Below are 19,554 nucleotides of genomic sequence, written 5' to 3' on the forward strand. Positions count from 1 at the left end.
TCCGTTACCATTGGCAGCGTCAGTATTTTTTTCAGACGTCCTTTATCAGAAAATAATGACCGGTAGAACTTTGGGAAATCCCATTCAAATCAACGGAGCTTCTACTTACGTTGTGAAGAGCCGGAAAATAAAGATAGATAATGGCTTTTCCCGTTAATTGTGGGCCGGTGTTCAGGTATAACGGGCCTTATCTCGGTCTGACTGGCCCAACCGGCCCAAAAGTACGTCGGGCCGTCGGCCCACCGGGAAAACCCTCGAATCTCCCGATGGCCCGTCCAGCCCTGTTGCCACACCTGTTATGAACTTACTTTCCACTGATGAGGAATTCACAAATGCTTTTAACAAATCCACAGGAGCAGATACAACGATAATAACTGGAAATACTGTTTGTGTTTCAGACAAAGACCTACGACTCGGTCACCGATAAATTTATGGATTTTTCTTTTGAAAAGGTAAGAATTTCTTTTAATGTTTTAATTTGAAACCATTAGATCAATCCCTGAAACTAAAGACAATAAAGTGAGCACTTACGAAGCATGTGATGATGGTTTAATTCTGAGCTTTCAGGAGGTCTAGTTTAGAAACAGACACGGTCAGTACAGTCTAAACGAGGTAAAGGGAAACAGTCAGACTTAGGCCCTGTCCATACAAAGTCAAACTGACGACCAAACACAAAGATGTTTTACCAGTCCAGTGTATCGTCCATACGAGCCGGCGTTTTGGGCGTCTGTAAACGAACATTTTCCAAACCAGGTCCCCGAGTGAAAGATCTGAAAACGCCGTTTACGTGACTCCGTTGTTACGACTTCTCGATGACATCACAGCTCCAGAGTCTGTGATCCATAATGACCTGATGCTGAGTTTTCCTCATGGATCTATGATGGTTTGACTCCGTCCCTCGTTGCTCCACTGCCGTCCACAAGGAGAAAAACACGAGTCAGTCTGTGTTTTTGGACTGACAGGAAAAGTCACAGACAGAAGAATAAACTCTCCTCCTCGTCTCTTCTGTAGATCCTAAATCCTTCAATCCGTTTCATTTTCACTGTTTTTATTCCACAAAGGTTTACTGCACATGCGCCTCGACATCTGGTTCTGTTCTCTGTGTTAGCGTCACAGCGCCTCACACAGGCCTGGAGGATGAACCACAGCGTTTCCACAGACCTGAGTCGACCCTTGTGGACGCACACGTTTACTGAGCTGCTTCAGGCTCACAAAGGAAGTTTCTGAAAATATCAGCGTTTTGTCTTTGTGTGGATATAGCCTTAGTGACAGAGTTCTTCCTAAAATCGGTGCAGAAACGAGGTGACTTGTCAGACTTTTCCACTCGCAGGTCTTTGTTCATTACCTGGCGCTCCTCAGGGCTCTCTCTTTATGGGTGTTGCTTCATAGGGGAAGCGTCACCAACATCAATATCATGTTGCAAATGAGGCTTAATGAAGTTAGGGCCATGACCTCTTAACCCGCATTAACCAAGTGCATTTTCTCCAGTTCAGTTTGACCCACGTTCTGAATAAAGGCTGGTCGCAAATATGTTTGTCTAACCACAGTGTTATTTTCATCAACTAAAATATTTAGTCTTAATTTTAGTCAGTGATATTTTTGTGACTAAAATTGGACTAAAACTAAATTAAAAGTTTCTCATGAGACTAAAACTGTGACTAAAATGTCCAGATATTTGAGTCGACTAAAATCAGACTAAATAAAAATGAAAAGGAGAGACTAAAATCATCCAAACTTGTATTGAGCGTCTGAAAGAGCTCTTGCGATCGTGACTCACTCGCGATTCTGCGACGGCAAAGGCGGAAACATTTTATTAGTGGCATTAAACACATAGTATTATGGCATTAAAATGGTGTTAAACAGCTTTACATGCGACATGCTGCTGCTTATGTTGCTTCTTATATCTGGTTTTATTTCTATTTATCTGTTTTATTCTGATGTATAGTTTTTTTTTGCAGCTCTTTGGAAACGTTTGTTGTTTAAATGTGCTGTACAAAGTGGATTGCATGGCCTGGTGTTGTAACACAGCCTCTCCTCAGACCCACAGTGCCTACATGTTGTTCTACAAGCGAGTGGAGCTGGAGGAGGAGAACGGGAAAGACTTCAGCTTCGACGTGTCTCCAGATCTGCTCGAGGTACGGACCACAGTCACTGGCTTTGCACAACGTTCATCCTCTCACGCATTAATCACGCTTCCCCTCAGTGGATCTGGCACGACAACATGCAGTTCCTCCAGGACAAGAACATCTTCGAGCACACGTACTTTGGGTGAGTGTTTGTTTTTGGATGGTTTTAGAGACGTTTGGATGAGCTAATGTTGCTGTCCCTCCTCAGCTTCATGTGGCAGCTGTGCAGCAGCATCCCCAGCACTTTACCAGACCCCAAGTCTGTCTCGCTCATGACTGCAAAGGTACTGGCCTCGTCTCTCGCCGCTTTGGCCGAGGTTTGAGCCTGATCTGATTCGTGTCGTTTGTCTTTGCAGTTGAGCACCTCGTTCGTACTTGAAACTTTCATTCACTCCAAGGAAAAGGTACTCACTCACTGAGAACTGATGTTTAACTGGGTTTACACTGCAGTGTCTTTGTCTTAAGGTTGATGGATGTCGGGGTCACAGGGCTCTGAGCTGTGGGTCATGAACAGCCTTAAATGTTTTAATATGAAGGTGTTAACCTCTGAGCTCCCGCCTGAACCGAGAGGATCTTTTTCCTCACGTCATCACATTTTTTTTTCCCATCATTTTTTTGTTGGGTATTCAACTAATTTTTGTAACTTTTTAGTATTTTTGTTTTTTTTCCCATTTTTTTTTCATTTATTAGTCAAATTTTTATCACATTTTTTGTCACATTTTTTGTCATTTTTTTGTAATTTTTTAAAATGTTTTTAAAATGTTTTTAAATTTTTTGTGTCCATTTTTTATCATATTTTTGTCATTTTTTTGTCACATTTTTTGTCTTTTTTTTGTCCTTTTTTGTAATTTTTAGTTAATTTTTGGTAATTTTTTTGTCAATTTTTTATCATATTTTTGTCACATTTTTTTGTCACTTTTTTTGTCACATTTTTTGTTATTTTTTTGTAATTTTGTGTAATTTTTTTGTCAATTTTTTATCATTTTTTTGTCATTTTTTTGTCACATTTCGTCACTTTTTATTTATTTTTTTTCCGTCAATTTTTCGTCACATTTTGGTCTTTTTTTTTGTCTAATTTTTATCACATTTTTGTAATTTTTTGTCACATTTTTTGGTCATTTTTGTCATATTTTTGCCACTTTTTCATCAATTTTTTGTCACATTTCCTTCATTGTTTTCGTCTGTTTTGTCGCCATTTCCACACCTTTTTTCCAGAAGCTTTTGGATTGGGGTAAAGCCAAACTGGAGGATATGTGCTCGGTTCAGGCGGGAGTTAAGGGGTAAAAATGGATTAAAACTGGCATAAAATCAAACTTTCTTCACAATGAGAATGATTAAAGCCTTTTGCAAACAGTGCTTCTGCAGACTGCTGCTGTTCTCCTGTTTATGTTGTACAAAAGCCTGTGGTATTTTACATATGAACAAACGAAGAGCGGCTGCTACTTTTAAAGGCACATCGAGTACATTCACATCTAAATCCGTCATGTAATAATGAAGGCTCCCATGTATAAAACAGGCCGGGGCTTTTATTAGAAACTATAGCAGTAGAAATATTCCCCATGTTAGGAGTTTGTCTCATACTGGTGTAAATGAAAACTCAGGTGCAGGAAGTAACAAACTGAACCCGGGCCGAGGGCGACGCTGCGGAGGAGCTGATCCCAGCGTAACTTTGACACAGATTTAGACACTTTTCAAACCTCCTGTGACCATATTTATCAAAGCACGTCCAGCTGCTCCGTGTGCAGGTCAGTCCCACGCCTCAAAATAACTCCTCCCATCAGCGCGAGCGTCTCGTCTTCTCTCGGGTCAGTCTCATGATCGATCACAAACACAAACGCTCCGTCTAAACTCGCCTTTTACACGAGATAACAACAAATAACCCGGTCCGCGGTAAAAACGAAACAGAAACCTGCAGTAGTAGTAGTTTATTCGGTCAGTTCATTCATTCCTTTAAACGTAAATACATTTCCAATTCTTTGTTGACAACACGACCGAAAGGGTTTAGGCTGAAGTGAAAACTTATAACGCCCTAACCCAGTTTACAGACTTCCACGAGAGAAAAACAAAAACAAAACACAAACATTAATAATGAACAATATCAAGTGTTAAACAGAAGAGAAATAATCCTGTATCTGAAGTTAGTAACATAAATTTCAATATTCCAACAAATATGTTACATACATTTGTTTTAAGTTAAATTAGTTGAAACTAAATCATGTCATTATTATTATTTTTTTATTTATTTTTCTTACTTTATTCATCCTAAGCTTATATATTCTCGAATTTTAGTAGCTTTAAACAACTTTTTGAAAGTTTTGACTGTTTGGGACAGTTTAAACTGATCTTCCAGGTCGTTCCACAGATTAACTCCTCTTACAGAAATACAGCGACTCTTTTTATTCTTTTTCGCTTTTGCTTTTTTGAAAATAGCAGTTCCTCGGAGGTTATACTGACTTTTCCTGTGTTCAAAAAGCGACACTGATGTCAAAGCTCCGCTAACGGCAACGAAACACTTCCTGTTGTCCCGACAAAATAAAAGGCGTCGATGTTCCAGCCGCTGGGAGAGGGTTTGAAATGTTCATTAATAAATGAACCTCATATTTTAGTTGCAAATGGACACAAATCTCGTTTTTCTTCGTTTTCCTGGTCGTCCGTTTTGCTCAAATAGAAATAAAGGCCTGTCTCCAATAAAGGCCTGGTCCTAGATGTCCTTGAGTAAATAAAGGCCCCGGTCTGTATTAGAGCATTTACGGTAAACGTTTACGGTTCAAAACATTCAGCTTATCCACAATGTTTTTGATTGAAATGTGCTCATTGTGTCGAATTTGCTTCTGAGTATCAACATTTCTCCTCAGTCCTCTGTTTGATGGAATGTTTGCAAACCTTCCTTGTAAATCAGATGAAACATTGTGTGTGTTTGTGTTTTCAGCCGACGATGCTGCAGTGGATCGAGCTCCTCACCAAACAGTTCAACAACAGTCAGGCGGCGTGTGAGGTACTTCAGCCTTAAGGACATTTGTTTTACACGTTTTAGTGCAAACATCCTAACACAAAAGCACATGTGCCCCCACTGTTCTGGAGTGTGCTTCATCAGGCTTTCAAAAAGAACCAAACACATGGACAAACGTACTTTACACATTTTTGTCACTTTTTTGCTGGATTTTTGTCTTTTTTTCTGCTGGATTTTTGTCATTTTTTGCTGGATTTTTGTCTTTTTTTGCTGAATTTTTGTCACTTTTTTGCTGGATTTTAGTCATTTTTTTGCTGGATTTTTGTCTTTTTTTTTGCTGGATTTTTGTCACTTTTTTAATGGATTTTTGTCACTTTTTTAATGGATTTGTGTCATTTTTTTGCTGGATTTTTGTCACTTTTTTGATGGATTTTTGTCATTTTTTGCTGGATTTTTGTCTTTTTTTGCTGAATTTTTGTCACTTTTTTGCTGGATTTTTGTCTTTTTTTTGCTGGATTTTTGTCTTTTTTTTGCTGAATTTTTGTCACTTTTTTGCTGGATTTTTGTCTTTTTTTTGATGGATTTTTGTCACTTTTTTACTGGATTTTTGTCATTTTTCTGCTGGATTTTTGTCATTTTTTGCTGGATTTTTGTCTTTTTTTGCTGAATTTTTGTCACTTGCTGGATTTTTGTCTTTTTTTTTCTGGATTTTAGTCATTTTTTTGCTGGATTTTTGTCACTTTTTTGATGGATTTTTGTCTTTTTTTTACTGGATTTTTGTCACTTTTTTACTGGATTTTTGTCATTTTTTTGATGGATTTTTGTCATTTTTTTGCTGGATTTTTGTCACTTTTTTTCTGGATTTTTGTCATTTTTTTTCTGGATTTTTGTCACTTTTTTACTGGATTTTTGTCACTCTTTTGTTGGATTTTTGTCACTTTTTTACTGGATTTTTGTCACTCTTTTGTTGGATTTTTGTCACTTTTTTGCTGGATTTTTGTCATTTTTTTGCTGGATTTTTGTCATTTTTTTGCTGGATTTTTGTCATTTTTTTTGCTGGATTTTTGTCATTTTTCTGCTGGATTTTTATCATTTTTTTCAAGTTCTCCTCTGTGTACTCCCCAGTGGTTCTTGGACCGGATGGCGGACGATAACTGGTGGCCGATGCAGATCCTCATCAAATGTCCCAATCAGATCGTCCGACAGGTCCGGCGCTCGTACACTCCTAACATCTGCTGTACTGGATGAATCTGTGAAGCTTTATTGTTGCTGTGCAGATGTTCCAGAGGCTGTGTATCCACGTGATCCAGAGACTGCGGCCCGTTCACGCACATCTGTATCTGCAGCCGGGAATGGAGGACGGGTAAGACTCAGAGGGACAGTGGGGACGTTTCTTTGTTGCCGATACCGAGAGGCTTCCTTAAAGATGGTCTAGTTTGGCTTTATCCAAATCTAAAAGCTTCTGGGAAAAAAGCAACAAAAAACAAACGCATTCTCTCCAGTTCAGCTTTACCTCAATCTGAAAGCTTCTTGACTGGCGCTCACAGCCTATAGGCCAGAGTAACGGTGCATTTGAAAGCTAAGACCGCGTTGTTACCGCGTCGTCACTTTTTTGTCACATTTTTATCACTTTTTTTGTCACATTTTTGTCACTTTTTTGTCTCTTTTTATCACATTTTTGTCCCTTTTTGTCACATTTTTATCACTTTTTTATTAGTTTTTTGTCACTTTTTTGTCACATTTTTGTCACATTTTTATCACTTTTTTATTAGTTTTTTGTCACATTTTTGTCACATTTTTGTCACATTTTTGTCACTTTTTTGTCTCTTTTTATCACATTTTTGTCTCTTTTTGTCACATTTTTGTCACTTTTTTGTCACATTTTTGTCACATTTTTGTCACATTTTTATCACATTAATATCACTTTTTTATCACTTTTTAATCACTATTTTTTGTCACATTTTTGTCATTTTTTTATCACATTTTTATCAGTTTTTGTCATTTTTTATCACATTTTTGTCACTTTTTTATCACATTTTTATCACATTTTTATCACATTTTTGTCACTTTTTTGTCACTTTTTTATCACATTTTTATCACATTTTTGTCACATTTTTATCACATTTTGGTCACATTTTTGTCACATTTTTATCACATTTTTATCACATTTTTGTCACATTTTTGTCACTTTTTTGTCACTTTTTTATCACATTTTTATCACATTTTGGTCACATTTTTGTCACATTTTTTATCACATTTTTATCACATTTTTGTCACATTTTTATCACATTTTTATCACATTTTTGTCACATTTTTATCACATTTTTATCACATTTTTGTCACATTTTTGTCACATTTTTATCACATTTTTTATCACTTTTTTATCACTTTTTTGTCTCATTTTTGTCATTTTTTGTCACATTTTTGTCATTTTTTTGTCACATTTTTATCACATTTTTATCACTTTTTTATCACTTTTTTGGTAACTTTTTTGTCACATTTTTATCACTTTTTTATCACTTTTTTGTTTTGTTTTATTGCATATTTGCCATGTTTTGTTGCTTTCATGTTACTTTTCTGCAACATTTTTGTCACATTTTTGTTGCGTTTACGTCTCGTTTTCATCACTATCTTGGCCCTTATTTTCACTTTTATTAGAAATCAAACTTGTGAAAATGCACTCGGTTCAGGCGGGAGTTAAGAGGTTAAAGTGGGGGGTTAGAGGATCACCAGTTAAAGTGATGGTCTGTAAGTTTGCAAAGTGAGGAGACATAGGGTGAGATGTGAAGGTAAACTTCTCCCCTCTTGGACCAGAAAGCCCTTCTTAGTTTGCAAAATGAGGAGAGCAGGAACAGAATTTTCAAAATGGACTTTTTCAAGCTTTCCATGATGTTATTCTGTCACTCCCTCATTAAAAACATGGCTGAAGTGTTGCCTTGGCACATTCACGTATTTCTGAGTCATCTGTAAAAACTCTGATGGCGGCCATTTTAGGGATAGGTTTGCCTGAGTCCTCCTAGGAACGCCCCCACCTCCTGGAGACGCCTCCGAGCTTTGGTCACCAGCCGAGTAACCAACCACTGCTCCTCAGCAGAACCCCCTCCCCACTGATGCCACAGACAGCGTGTGGAGGGGGCGTGTCTAAAGGCTCAGAGGTTCTTAAAGAGACAGAGGCCTATTTCAAGACATTCACTACAGCCATTTTGAGAGAGACATTTTATACAAGGCAGTTATTCTAATTTACTGCATTTACAGACCAACAGAAGGTTTGTCATCATTGTAGTGTGATATAGACTGGTGCTATGGGGCTGACAAAAGCAGAACACCCCCTCTTTAAGTGTTTTTAGATGAAGTAAGCAGGGGTGTTTATTTTCTCGTGTGAGTCAGAGCCATGCAGGAGGTGTGCAGCACAGACGACCCGTTCTGTGTTTGCGAACGTTTTTGGCCACAGAAGTCGAGCCGCTTGTCTCTCAGCTTCTTCAACGCAGTGGATTCTGGGAAACACCTGCGACGCCACATTTACCCCCCCCTAACTTCACAGTTCTCTCTGCTCCTCAATGGTTTGTAATGTTAAAGCAGAACGAAGTAACTCGTGCCCCTAGAGGCCATGAACGCCACTGCAGGTGTCGTAGCATGTTGTGTTTTTTACTCATTCATCGTCCGTGAGAGTAAAAACTACGCTGACAGAAAAGACAAAGGACAGAGGGATATTGTTCATCCAGTTACACAATGGAAATAAAGTTTTTCACTCAAACTTGGCTGTAAATACCGTTTAAGTGGAGCTAGCCCACAGTTAGCTTTGCCCGTTAGCCTGTTAGCTTCTTCTTCGTGATTCCATTAGTGTGTATTGATATAAGAGACACCGGGGGGAGATGAAAGACCCTCCAATCATCCCATAAACACCTGTATTTCCCCCAGAGGGACGATGGGAAGGATTTGTTAACCTCTTACCACCCGCCAAAACCAAACGCATTCTCTCCTCTCTGCCATTGTCGTCACTTTTTATTTCCCTTTTGTGTTTTTGTCACTTATTGTGCTTTGTCACTTTATTACTTTTTTGCTGCTCTTTTGTCACTTTTTGCTGGATTTTTGTCAATTTTTTTTGCTGCTTTTTTTGTCACTTTTTTGTTGGATTTTTGTCTTTTTTCTGCTGGATTTTTGTCACTTTTTTGCTGGATTTTTGTCATTTTTTTACTGGATTTTTGTCATTTTTTTGTTGGATTTTTGTCATTTTTTGCTGGATTTTTGTCATTTTTTGCTGGATTTTTGTCACTTTTTTGCTGGATTTTTGTCACTTTTTTGTTGGATTTTTGTCATTTTTTTGTTGAATTTTTGTCATTTTTTGCTGGATTTTTGTCATTTTTTTGTTGAATTTTTGTCATTTTTTGCTGGATTTTTGTCATTTTTTTGCTGGATTTTAGTCTTTTTTTGCTGGATTTTTGTCACTTTTTTGCTGGATTTTAGTCTTTTTTTGCTGGATTTTTGTCACTTTTTTGTTGGATTTTTGTCATTTTTTTGTTGGATTGTTTTCTTTTTTTGATGGATTTTTGTCATTTTTTTTCTGGATTTTTGTCATTTTTTTACTGGATTTTTGTCACTTTTTTGCTGGATTTTAGTCTTTTTTTGCTGGATTTTTGTCATTTTTTTTCTGGATTTTTGTCATTTTTTTTACTGGATTTTTGTCACTTTTTTGTTGGATTTTTGTCATTTTTTTGCTGGATTTTTGTCATTTTTTTGCTGGATTTTTGTCTTTTTTTTGTGATTTTTGTCCTTTTTTGCTGGATTTTTTTCATTTTTTTACTGGATTTTTGTCACTTTTTTGTTGGATTTTTGTCATTTTTTTGCTGGATTTTTGTCATTTTTTTCTTGGTTTTTTGTCATTTTTTTTCTTGGTTTTTTGTCATTTTTTTGCTGGATTTTTGTCACTTTTTTGTTGGATTTTTGTCATTTTTTTGTTGGATTGTTTTCTTTTTTTGATGGATTTTTGTCATTTTTTTTCTGGATTTTTGTCATTTTTTTACTGGATTTTTGTCACTTTTTTGCTGGATTTTAGTCTTTTTTTACTGGATTTTTGTCACTTTTTTGTTGGATTTTTGTCATTTTTTTGCTGGATTTTTGTCATTTTTTTGCTGGATTTTTGTCTTTTTTTTGTGATTTTTGTCCTTTTTTGCTGGATTTTTTTCATTTTTTTACTGGATTTTTGTCACTTTTTTGTTGGATTTTTGTCATTTTTTTGCTGGATTTTTGTCATTTTTTTCTTGGTTTTTTGTCATTTTTTTTCTTGGTTTTTTGTCATTTTTTTGCTGGATTTTTGTCACTTTTGTTGTTGCTCTTTTGTCATTTTTTTTGCTCACCTTTAAGCGTTTTTTGTCGCGTTTACATCCTCATTCCTTCTCGTTTTTTATCTCTGTTTTGTAGAAGCTTTTAGATGTGGAGAACTTGGAGGAGAAATGTTCAGGCGGGAGTTCAGAGGTTAAGGTAAACCAGTCACATAGTGCTGCTTTAACGCCGTCTGTCCCGCCTCAGCTCCGACGACATGGACGGCCCGGTGGAGGACATCGGCAGCCGCTCCTGCGTCACGCGCTTCGTCAAGACGCTGCTGTCCATCATGGAGCACGGAGTGAAGCCGCACAGCAAACACCTCACCGAGTACTTCGCCTTCCTGTACGAGTTCGCCAAGATGGGGGAGGAGGAGGTGAGAACAGACCAATGTAGAGGGAACCTTGTTGTAATGTTCCCTCATCTAAAGCTCGAGTTGTGCAGTATTTCACTTCATTCACACAAGTCTGAGGCCGATTTAGTGTCTTTTCCATTCAGAGATTATTTAAAGTTTGAAAAAGGTTCATCAAAAGCAGGTTTACTTTATGAAAGTTTGGTGTTTATGCAATTTTTTTTAACCATTTTATTTCTGAATGTTTTCTCACAGAGCCAGTTTTTGTTGTCGCTTCAAGCCATTTCCATCATGGTGCACTTCTACATGGGAACCAAAGGGCCTGAGAATGTGAGTTTATGATGAATATTTACTTTTCTCTACATTAACTTCATCAAACCTTCTCCGTTCATGGATGAATGTTACTGTAGTCTCAGCTGGGAGTGTTGATTTAAAGATGGATATGCTGCTGGATTTTTGTCTTTTTTTTTGCTGGATTTGTGTCTTTTTTCTGCTGGATTTTTGTCACTTTTTTGATGGATTTTTTTTTTTTTTCTGCTGGATTTTTGTCTCTTTTTTTGTTGGATTTTTGTCTCTTTTTTTGTTGGATTTTTGCCACTTTTTTGTTGGATTTTTGTCTTTTTTCTGCTGGATTTTTGTATTTTTTTGCTGGATTTTTGTCTTTTTTTGTTGGATTTTTGTCTTTTTTCTGCTGGATTTTTGTCTCTTTTTTTGTTGGATTTTTGTCTTTTTTCTGCTGGATTTTTGTCACTTTTTTTGCTGGATTTTTGTCTTTTTTTGCTGGATTTTTGTCTTTTTTTGCTGGATTTTCTGTCTTTTTTCTGCTGGATTTTTGTCTTTTTTTTGCTGGATTTTTGTCTTTTTTTTGCTGAATTTTTGTCACTTTTTTGCTGGATTTTTGTCATGTTTTTGCTGGATTTTTGTCACTTTTTTGCTGGATTTTTGTCTTTTTTTTGCTGGATTTTTGTCATGTTTTTGCTGGATTTTTGTCACTTTTTTGCTGGATTTTTGTCTTTTTTTTGCTGGATTTTTGTCTTTTTTGTGCGGGATTTTTGTTACTTTTTTGCTGGATTTTTGTTACTTTTTTGCTGGGTTTTTGTCTTTTTTTGCTGGGTTTTTGTCTTTTTTTGCTGGATTTTTGTCTTTTTTTTGTCTGGATATTTGTCATTTTTATTGCTTAATTTTTGTCTTTTTTTGCTGGATTTTTGTCACTTTTTTGTCTGGATTTTTGTCTTTTTTCTGCTGGATTTTTGTCTTTTTTCTGCTGGATTTTTGTCTTTTTTTGCTGGATTTTTGTCTTTTTTCTGCTGGATTTTTGTCATTTTTGCTGGATTTTTGTCACTTTTTTGTCTGGATTTTTGTCATTTTTTTGCTCGATTTTTGTCATTTTTCTGTTGGATTTTTGTCTTTTTTCTGCTGGATTTTTGTCATTTTTTTGCTGGATTTTTGTCTTTTTTCTGCTGGATTTTTGTCACTTTTTCCTCTACATCAGCTTCATCAAACCTTCTCCGTTCATGGGTGGAAGTTACTGCAGTCTCAGCTGGGAGTGTTGATTTAAAGCTGCATGTGGAGGTTTGACTGTGAAATGTTTGATGTCGCAGCCGCAGGTGGAGGTGCTGTCCGAGGAGGAGGCAGAGGAGGAGGATGAAGAGGAGGACATCTTGTCTCTGGCGGAGGAGAAGTACCGACCTGCAGCTCTGGAGAAGATGATCGCTCTCATCGCTCTGTTGGTCGAGCAGTCCCGATCTGAGAGGTGCACAAACATTATAAATACATTCAAATGTCTCCCAGATTTAGCTTTTCTTTACCGCTTTTATTAGTGGTTTTCTCACACAAAATAATATAGGATTCTTTCTTTAGGTTCCGTATTCACCGAGGATTTTTGATAATACATTGTTGTTTAGTTAGTAGTTTAGTTTATTTGAGCAATTTCAAGTTCCAAGTTGTTACAAAAGAAAAGAAACACAATAATGCCCAAAACGGAGTCGGCTGAATCAAACAGTGCTTATTTATGCCGACCACTTTAAACGTATTTACAAACTTTACAGCTGCCGTTCTTTTACTTTCCGGTTTGTTCTCTGAGACCAGCTCATTATGGTACATTTAAGATATACATAACCATAATCAAACATAGGAAATAAGTTTACATAGTCTTTGGTCCAGAATCAGGTTTGGAATACTGTCATGTAAAAAAGTCTGTGCATTGAACAGACAATATCGGCGTTTGAAGACTGGCTTTGGAATCTCTTGCATTTTTACCAAAAGAGCGTTTTACTGCTTTTCATTCGTCACTGCGAGTAACAGTGAAACGTTTCGACCGCACAGAGACAAACTGTTCTTAGACGTGGGCGTAAACGTTCCCTAACTCTCCGCAGACACCTGACCCTGTCCCAGAGCGACATGGCGGCTCTCACGGGAGGAAAGGGCTTCCCCTTCCTGTTCCAGCACATCAGAGACGGCATCAACATCCGGCAGACCTGCAACCTCATCTTCAGCCTGTGCCGATACAACAACCGCCTCGCCGAGCACGTACGTAACCGTCCCCACTAGGGGGGCCCACAGAGGCCCCCACAGAGGCCCCCACAGAGGTCCCTACAGAGGTCCCCACAGAGGTCCACAGAGGTCCCCACAGAGGTCCCCACAGAGGTCCCCACAGAGGCCCCCACAGAGGCCCCCACAGAGGTCCCCACAGAGGTCCCCACAGAGGTCCCCACAGAGGCCCCCACAGAGGTCCCCACAGAGGTCCCCACAGAGGCCCACAGAGGCCCCCACAGAGGCCCCCACAGAGGCCCCACAGAGGCCCCCACAGAGGTCCCCACAGAGGCCCCACAGGGGTCCCACAGAGGCCCCCACAGAGGCCCACAGAAGCCCACAGAGGCCCCCACAGAGGCCCCCACAGAGGCCCCCACAGAGGTCCCCCACAGAGGCCCCCACAGAGGCCCCACAGAGGCCCCACAGAGGTCCCCACAGAGGCCCCACAGGGGTCCCACAGAGGCCCCCACAGAGGCCCACAGAAGCCCACAGAGGCCCCCACAGAGGCCCCCACAGAGGCCCCCACAGAGGTCCCCCACAGAGGCCCCCACAGAGGCCCCACAGAGGCCCCCACAGAGGTCCCCACAGAGGCCCCACAGGGGTCCCCACAGAGGCCCCCACAGAGGCCCCCACAGAGGTCCCCACAGAGGCCCCCACAGAGGCCCCCACAGAGGTCCCCACAGAGGCCCCCACAGAGGTCCCCACAGAGGTCCCCACAGAGGTCCCCACAGAGGTCCCCACAGGTCCCCACAGAGGTCCCCACAGGGTCCCCACAGAGGTCCCCACAGAGGCCCCCACAGAGGTCCCCACAGAGGCCCCCACAGAGGCCCCCACAGAGGTCCCCACAGAGGTCCCCACAGAGGTCCCCACAGAGGTCCCCACAGGTCCCCACAGAGGTCCCCACAGGGTCCCCACAGAGGCCCCCACAGAGGTCCCCACAGAGGCCCCCACAGAGGTCCCCACAGAGGTCCCCACAGAGGTCCCCACAGAGGTCCCCACAGGTCCCCACAGAGGTCCCCACAGAGGCCCCCACAGAGGTCCCCACAGAGGTCCCCACAGAGGTCCCCACAGAGGCCCCCACAGGTCCCCACAGAGGTCCCCACAGGGTCCCCACAGAGGTCCCCACAGAGGTCCCCACAGAGGCCCCACAGGGGTCCCCACAGAGGCCCCACAGGGGTCCCACAGAGGTCCCCACAGAGGTCCCCACAGAGGCCCCACAGGGGTCCCACAGAGGCCCCCACAGAGGCCCCACAGAGGCCCCCACAGAGGCCCCCACAGAGGCCCCCACAGAGGTCCCCCACAGAGGCCCCCACAGAGGCCCCACAGAGGCCCCCACAGAGGTCCCCACAGAGGCCCCACAGGGGTCCCACAGAGGTCCCCACAGAGGTCCCCACAGAGGTCCCACAGAGGTCCCCACAGAGGTCCCCACAGAGGCCCCCACAGAGGCCCCCACAGAGGCCCCCACAGAGGTCCCCACAGAGGCCCCCACAGAGGTCCCCACAGAGGTCCCCACAGAGGTCCCCACAGAGGTCCCCACAGAGGTCCCCACAGAGGTCCCCACAGAGGCCCCCACAGAGTCCCCACAGAGGTCCCCACAGAGGTCCCCACAGAGGTCCCCACAGAGGCCCCACAGAGGTCCCCACAGAGGCCCCCACAGAGGCCCCACAGAGGCCCCCACAGAGGTCCCCACAGAGGCCCCCACAGAGGCCCCCACAGAGGCCCCACAGGGGTCCCACAGAGGCCCCCACAGAGGCCCCACAGAGGCCCCACAGGGGTCCCCACAGAGGCCCCACAGAGGCCCCACAGGGGTCCCACAGAGGCCCCCACAGAGGCCCCCACAGAGGTCCCCACAGAGGCCCCCACAGAGGCCCCACAGAGGCCCCACAGGGGCCCCACAGAGGTCCCCACTTAGGTCCCCACAGAGGTCCTCACAGAGGTCCCCACAGGGGTCCCCACAGAGGCCCCACAGGGGTCCCACAGAGGTCCCCACTTAGGTCCCCACAGAGGTCCCCACAGAGGTCCCCACAGAGGCCCCACAGAGGCCCCCACAGAGGCCCCCACAGAGGCCCCACAGAGGCCCCCACAGAGGCCCCACAGAGGTCCCCACAGAGGTCCCCACAGAGGTCCCCACAGAGGCCCCCACAGAGGCCCCCACAGAGGCCCCACAGAGGCCCCACAGAGGCCCCCACAGAGGTCCCCACAGAGGCCCCCACAGAGGTCCCCACAGGGGTCCCCACAGAGGTCCCCACAGAGGCCCCACAGAGGCCCCCATAGGGTCCCCACAGGGGTCCCCACAGAGGTCCCCACAGAGGTCCCCACAGAGGCCCCACAGAGGTCCCCACAGAGGTCCTCACAGGGGTCCCCACAGGGGTCCCCACAGAGGTCCCCACAGGGGTCCCCACAGGGGTCCCCACAGAGGCCCCCACAGAGGCCCCACAGAGGTCCCCACAGAGGCCCCCACAGGGGTCCCCACAGGGGTCCCCACAGGGGTCCCCACAGAGGTCCCCACAGAGGTCCCCACAGGGTCCCCACAGGGGTCCCCACAGGGGTCCCCACAGAGGCCCCACAGAGGTCCCCACAGAGGCCCCCACAGAGGCCCCCACAGGGGTCCCCACAGGGGTCCCCACAGAGGTCCCCACAGAGGCCCCCACAGAGGTCCCCACAGGGGTCCCCACAGAGGCCCCCACAGGGTCCCCACAGGGGTCCCCACAGAGGTCCCCACAGGGGTCCCACAGAGGCCCCACAGAGGTCCCCACAGAGGCCCCCACAGGGTCCCCACAGGGGTCCCCACAGAGGTCCCCACAGAGGCCCCACAGGGTCCCCACAGAGGTCCCCACAGGGTCCCCACAGGGTCCCCACAGAGGTCCCCACAGGGTCCCCACAGAGGCCCCACAGAGGCCCCCACAGGGTCCCCACAGGGGTCCTCACAGGGGTCCCCACAGAGGTCCCCACAGAGGCCCCACAGAGGCCCCCACAGAGGTCCCCACAGGGGTCCCCACAGAGGTCCCCACAGAGGCCCCACAGAGGCCCCACAGGGGTCCCCACAGAGGTCCCCACAGAGGCCCCCACAGGGTCCCCACAGAGGTCCCCACAGAGGCCCCACAGAGGCCCCACAGGGTCCCCACAGAGGTCCCCACAGAGGTCCCCACAGAGGCCCCCACAGAGGCCCCACAGAGGTCCCCACAGAGGTCCTCACAGGGGTCCCCACAGAGGTCCCCACAGGGGTCCCACAGAGGCCCCACAGAGGTCCCCACAGAGGCCCCCACAGAGGCCCCACAGAGGTCCTCACAGAGGTCCCCACAGGGGTCCCCACAGAGGTCCCCACAGGGGTCCCACAGAGGCCCCACAGAGGTCCCCACAGAGGCCCCCACAGAGGTCCCCACAGGGGTCCCCACAGAGGCCCCCACAGGGTCCCCACAGGGGTCCCCACAGAGGTCCCCACAGGGGTCCCCACAGAGGTCCCCACAGAGGCCCCCACAGAGGCCCCACAGAGGTCCCCACAGAGGCCCCCACAGGGTCCCCACAGGGGTCCCCACAGAGGTCCCCACAGAGGCCCCACAGGGTCCCCACAGAGGCCCCACAGGGTCCCCACAGAGGTCCCCACAGAGGCCCCACAGGGTCCCCACAGAGGTCCCCACAGAGGTCCCCACAGAGGCCCCCACAGAGGTCCTCACAGAGGTCCCCACTTAGGTCCCCACAGAGGCCCCCACTTAGGTCCCCACAGAGGCCCCCACTTAGGTCCCCACAGAGGTCCCCACTTAGGTCCCCACAGAGGCCCCCACAGAGGTCCCCACAGAGGTCCTCACAGAGGTCCCCACAGGGGTCCCCACAGAGGCCCCCACAGGGTCCCCACAGAGGTCCCCACAGAGGTCCCCACAGAGGTCCCCACAGAGGTCCCCACAGAGGCCCCCACAGAGGTCCCCACAGAGGCCCCCACAGAGGCCCCCACAGAGGCCCCCACAGAGGTCCCCACAGAGGTCCCCACAGAGGTCCCCACTTAGGTCCCCACAGAGGCCCCACAGAGGCCCCCACAGAGGTCCCCACAGAGTCCCCCACAGAGGTCCCCACAGAGGCCCCACAGGGGTCCCCACAGGGGTCCCCACAGAGTCCCCCACAGAGGTCCCCACAGAGGTCCTCACAGGGGTCCCCACAGGGGTCCCCACAGAGGTCCCCACAGAGGTCCCCACTTAGGTCCCCACAGGGTCCCCACAGAGGTCCCCACTTAGGTCCCCACTTAGGTCCCCACAGAGGTCCCCCACAGGGGTCCCCACAGAGGCCCCCACAGAGGCTCCCACAGAGGTCCCCACAGAGGCCCCCACAGAGGTCCCCACTTAGGTCCCCACAGAGGTCCCCACAGGGTCCCCCACAGAGGTCCCCACAGAGGCCCCACAGAGGCCCCCACAGAGGCCCCCACAGAGGTCCCCACAGAGGTCCCCCACAGGGGTCCCCACAGAGGTCCCCACAGAGGCCCCCACAGAGGCTCCCACAGAGGCCCCCACAGAGGCCCCCACAGAGGTCCCCACAGAGGCCCCCACAGAGGTCCCCACAGAGGTCCCCACAGAGGCCCCCACAGAGGCTCCCACAGAGGCCCCCACAGAGGTCCCCACAGAGGCCCCCACAGAGGTCCCCACAGAGGTCCCCACAGAGGCCCCCACAGAGGTCCCCACAGAGGTCCCCACAGAGGTCCCCACAGAGGCCCCCACAGAGGTCCCCACAGAGGTCCCCACAGAGGCCCCCACAGAGGTCCCCACAGAGGTCCCCACAGAGGCCCCACAGAGGTCCCCACAGAGGCCCCCACAGAGGTCCCCACAGAGGTCCCCACAGAGTCCCCCACAGAGGTCCCCACAGAGGTCCCCACAGAGGCCCCCACAGAGGTCCTCACAGAGGTCCTCACAGAGGTCCCCACAGAGGCCCCACAGAGGCCCCCACAGAGGTCCCCACAGAGGCCCCCACAGAGGTCCCCACAGAGGCCCCCACAGAGGCCCCACAGAGTCCCCCACAGAGGTCCCCACAGAGGTCCCCACAGAGTCCCCACAGAGGCCCCCACAGAGGCCCCCACAGAGGCCCCCACAGAGGTCCCCACAGAGGTCCCCACAGAGGCCCCCACAGAGGTCCCCACAGAGGTCCCCACAGAGGTCCCCACAGAGGTCCCCACAGAGGCCCCCACAGAGGTCCCCACAGAGGTCCCCACAGAGGCCCCCACAGAGGTCCATACAGAGGTCCCTACAGAGGCCCCACAGAGGTCCCTACAGAGGTCCCCACAGGGTCCTCACAGAGGTCCTCACAGAGGTCCCCACAGAGGTCCCCACAGAGGTCCCCACAGAGGCCCCCAATGAGGTCCCCACAGAGGCCCCCATAGAGGTCCCCACAGAGTCCCCACAGAGGTCCCCACTTAGGCCCCCACAGAGGTCCCCACAGAGGTCCCCACAGGGGTCCCCACAGAGGTCCCCACAGAGGCCCCCACAGAGGTCCTCACAGAGGTCCTCACAGAGGTCCCCACAGAGGCCCCCACAGAGGTCCCCACAGAGGCCCCCACAGAGGTCCCCACAGAGGTCCCCACAGAGGCCCCCACAGAGGTCCCCACAGAGGTCCCCACAGAGGCCCCCACAGAGGTCCCACAGAGGTCCCCACAGAGGCCCCCACAGGGTCCCCACAGAGGCCCCCACAGAGGCCCCCACAGAGGCCCCCACAGAGGTCCCCACAGAGGTCCCCACAGAGGCCCCCACAGAGGCCCCCACAGAGGTCCCCACAGAGGCCCCCACAGAGGTCCCCACAGAGGCCCCCACAGGGTCCCCACAGAGGCCCCCACAGAGGTCCATACAGAGGTCCCTACAGAGGCCCCACAGAGGTCCCTACAGAGGCCCCCACAGAGGTCCCTACAGAGGCCCCCACAGAGGTCCCCACAGAGGTCCCCACAGAGGCCCCCATAGAGGTCCCCACAGAGTCCCCACAGAGGTCCCCACTTAGGCCCCCACAGAGGTCCCCACAGAGGTCCCCACAGAGGTCCCCACTTAGGTCGAGAGCAAGAGCAGAGGGACTCACTGTGCTTCTGTCTCTGCAGATCGTGTCCATGCTCTTCACATCCATCGCCAAGTTAACTCCAGAGGTGAGTTTGTAACGGGTTTTCCAAGGGCCTGTAAGAACACTGTAAGAACACTGTAAGAACACTGTAAGAACACTGTAAGAACACTGTAAGAACACTGTAAGAACAATGAAGGGTATTGTCTCTGTAATGTCTCCGTCCTGGTGCCCGTCTTTCCACATTTTGGGGGAGA

At 47.4% G+C, this 19,554-nt stretch overlaps 1 protein-coding gene across 1 annotated transcript in view; it reads left to right on the plus strand.

The window, feature by feature from the left end:
• The window catches only part of usp34 (ubiquitin specific peptidase 34), a 133,071-nt gene that overhangs the window by 79,617 nt on the left and 33,900 nt on the right, over nucleotides 1–19,554 (plus strand). Inside the window, 13 exon segments of the mRNA XM_079553218.1 lie at nucleotides 399–452; nucleotides 2,040–2,135; nucleotides 2,204–2,268; nucleotides 2,335–2,410; nucleotides 2,483–2,530; nucleotides 5,056–5,121; nucleotides 6,202–6,282; nucleotides 6,354–6,439; nucleotides 10,603–10,771; nucleotides 11,003–11,077; nucleotides 12,349–12,500; nucleotides 13,123–13,276; nucleotides 19,341–19,385. Of these exon segments, the coding sequence (XP_079409344.1) occupies nucleotides 399–452; nucleotides 2,040–2,135; nucleotides 2,204–2,268; nucleotides 2,335–2,410; nucleotides 2,483–2,530; nucleotides 5,056–5,121; nucleotides 6,202–6,282; nucleotides 6,354–6,439; nucleotides 10,603–10,771; nucleotides 11,003–11,077; nucleotides 12,349–12,500; nucleotides 13,123–13,276; nucleotides 19,341–19,385 (1,167 nt within the window).

Source organism: Gobius niger, assembly GCF_951799975.1.
Source record: "Gobius niger genome assembly, chromosome: 3".
Taxonomy (NCBI): domain Eukaryota; kingdom Metazoa; phylum Chordata; class Actinopteri; order Gobiiformes; family Gobiidae; genus Gobius; species Gobius niger.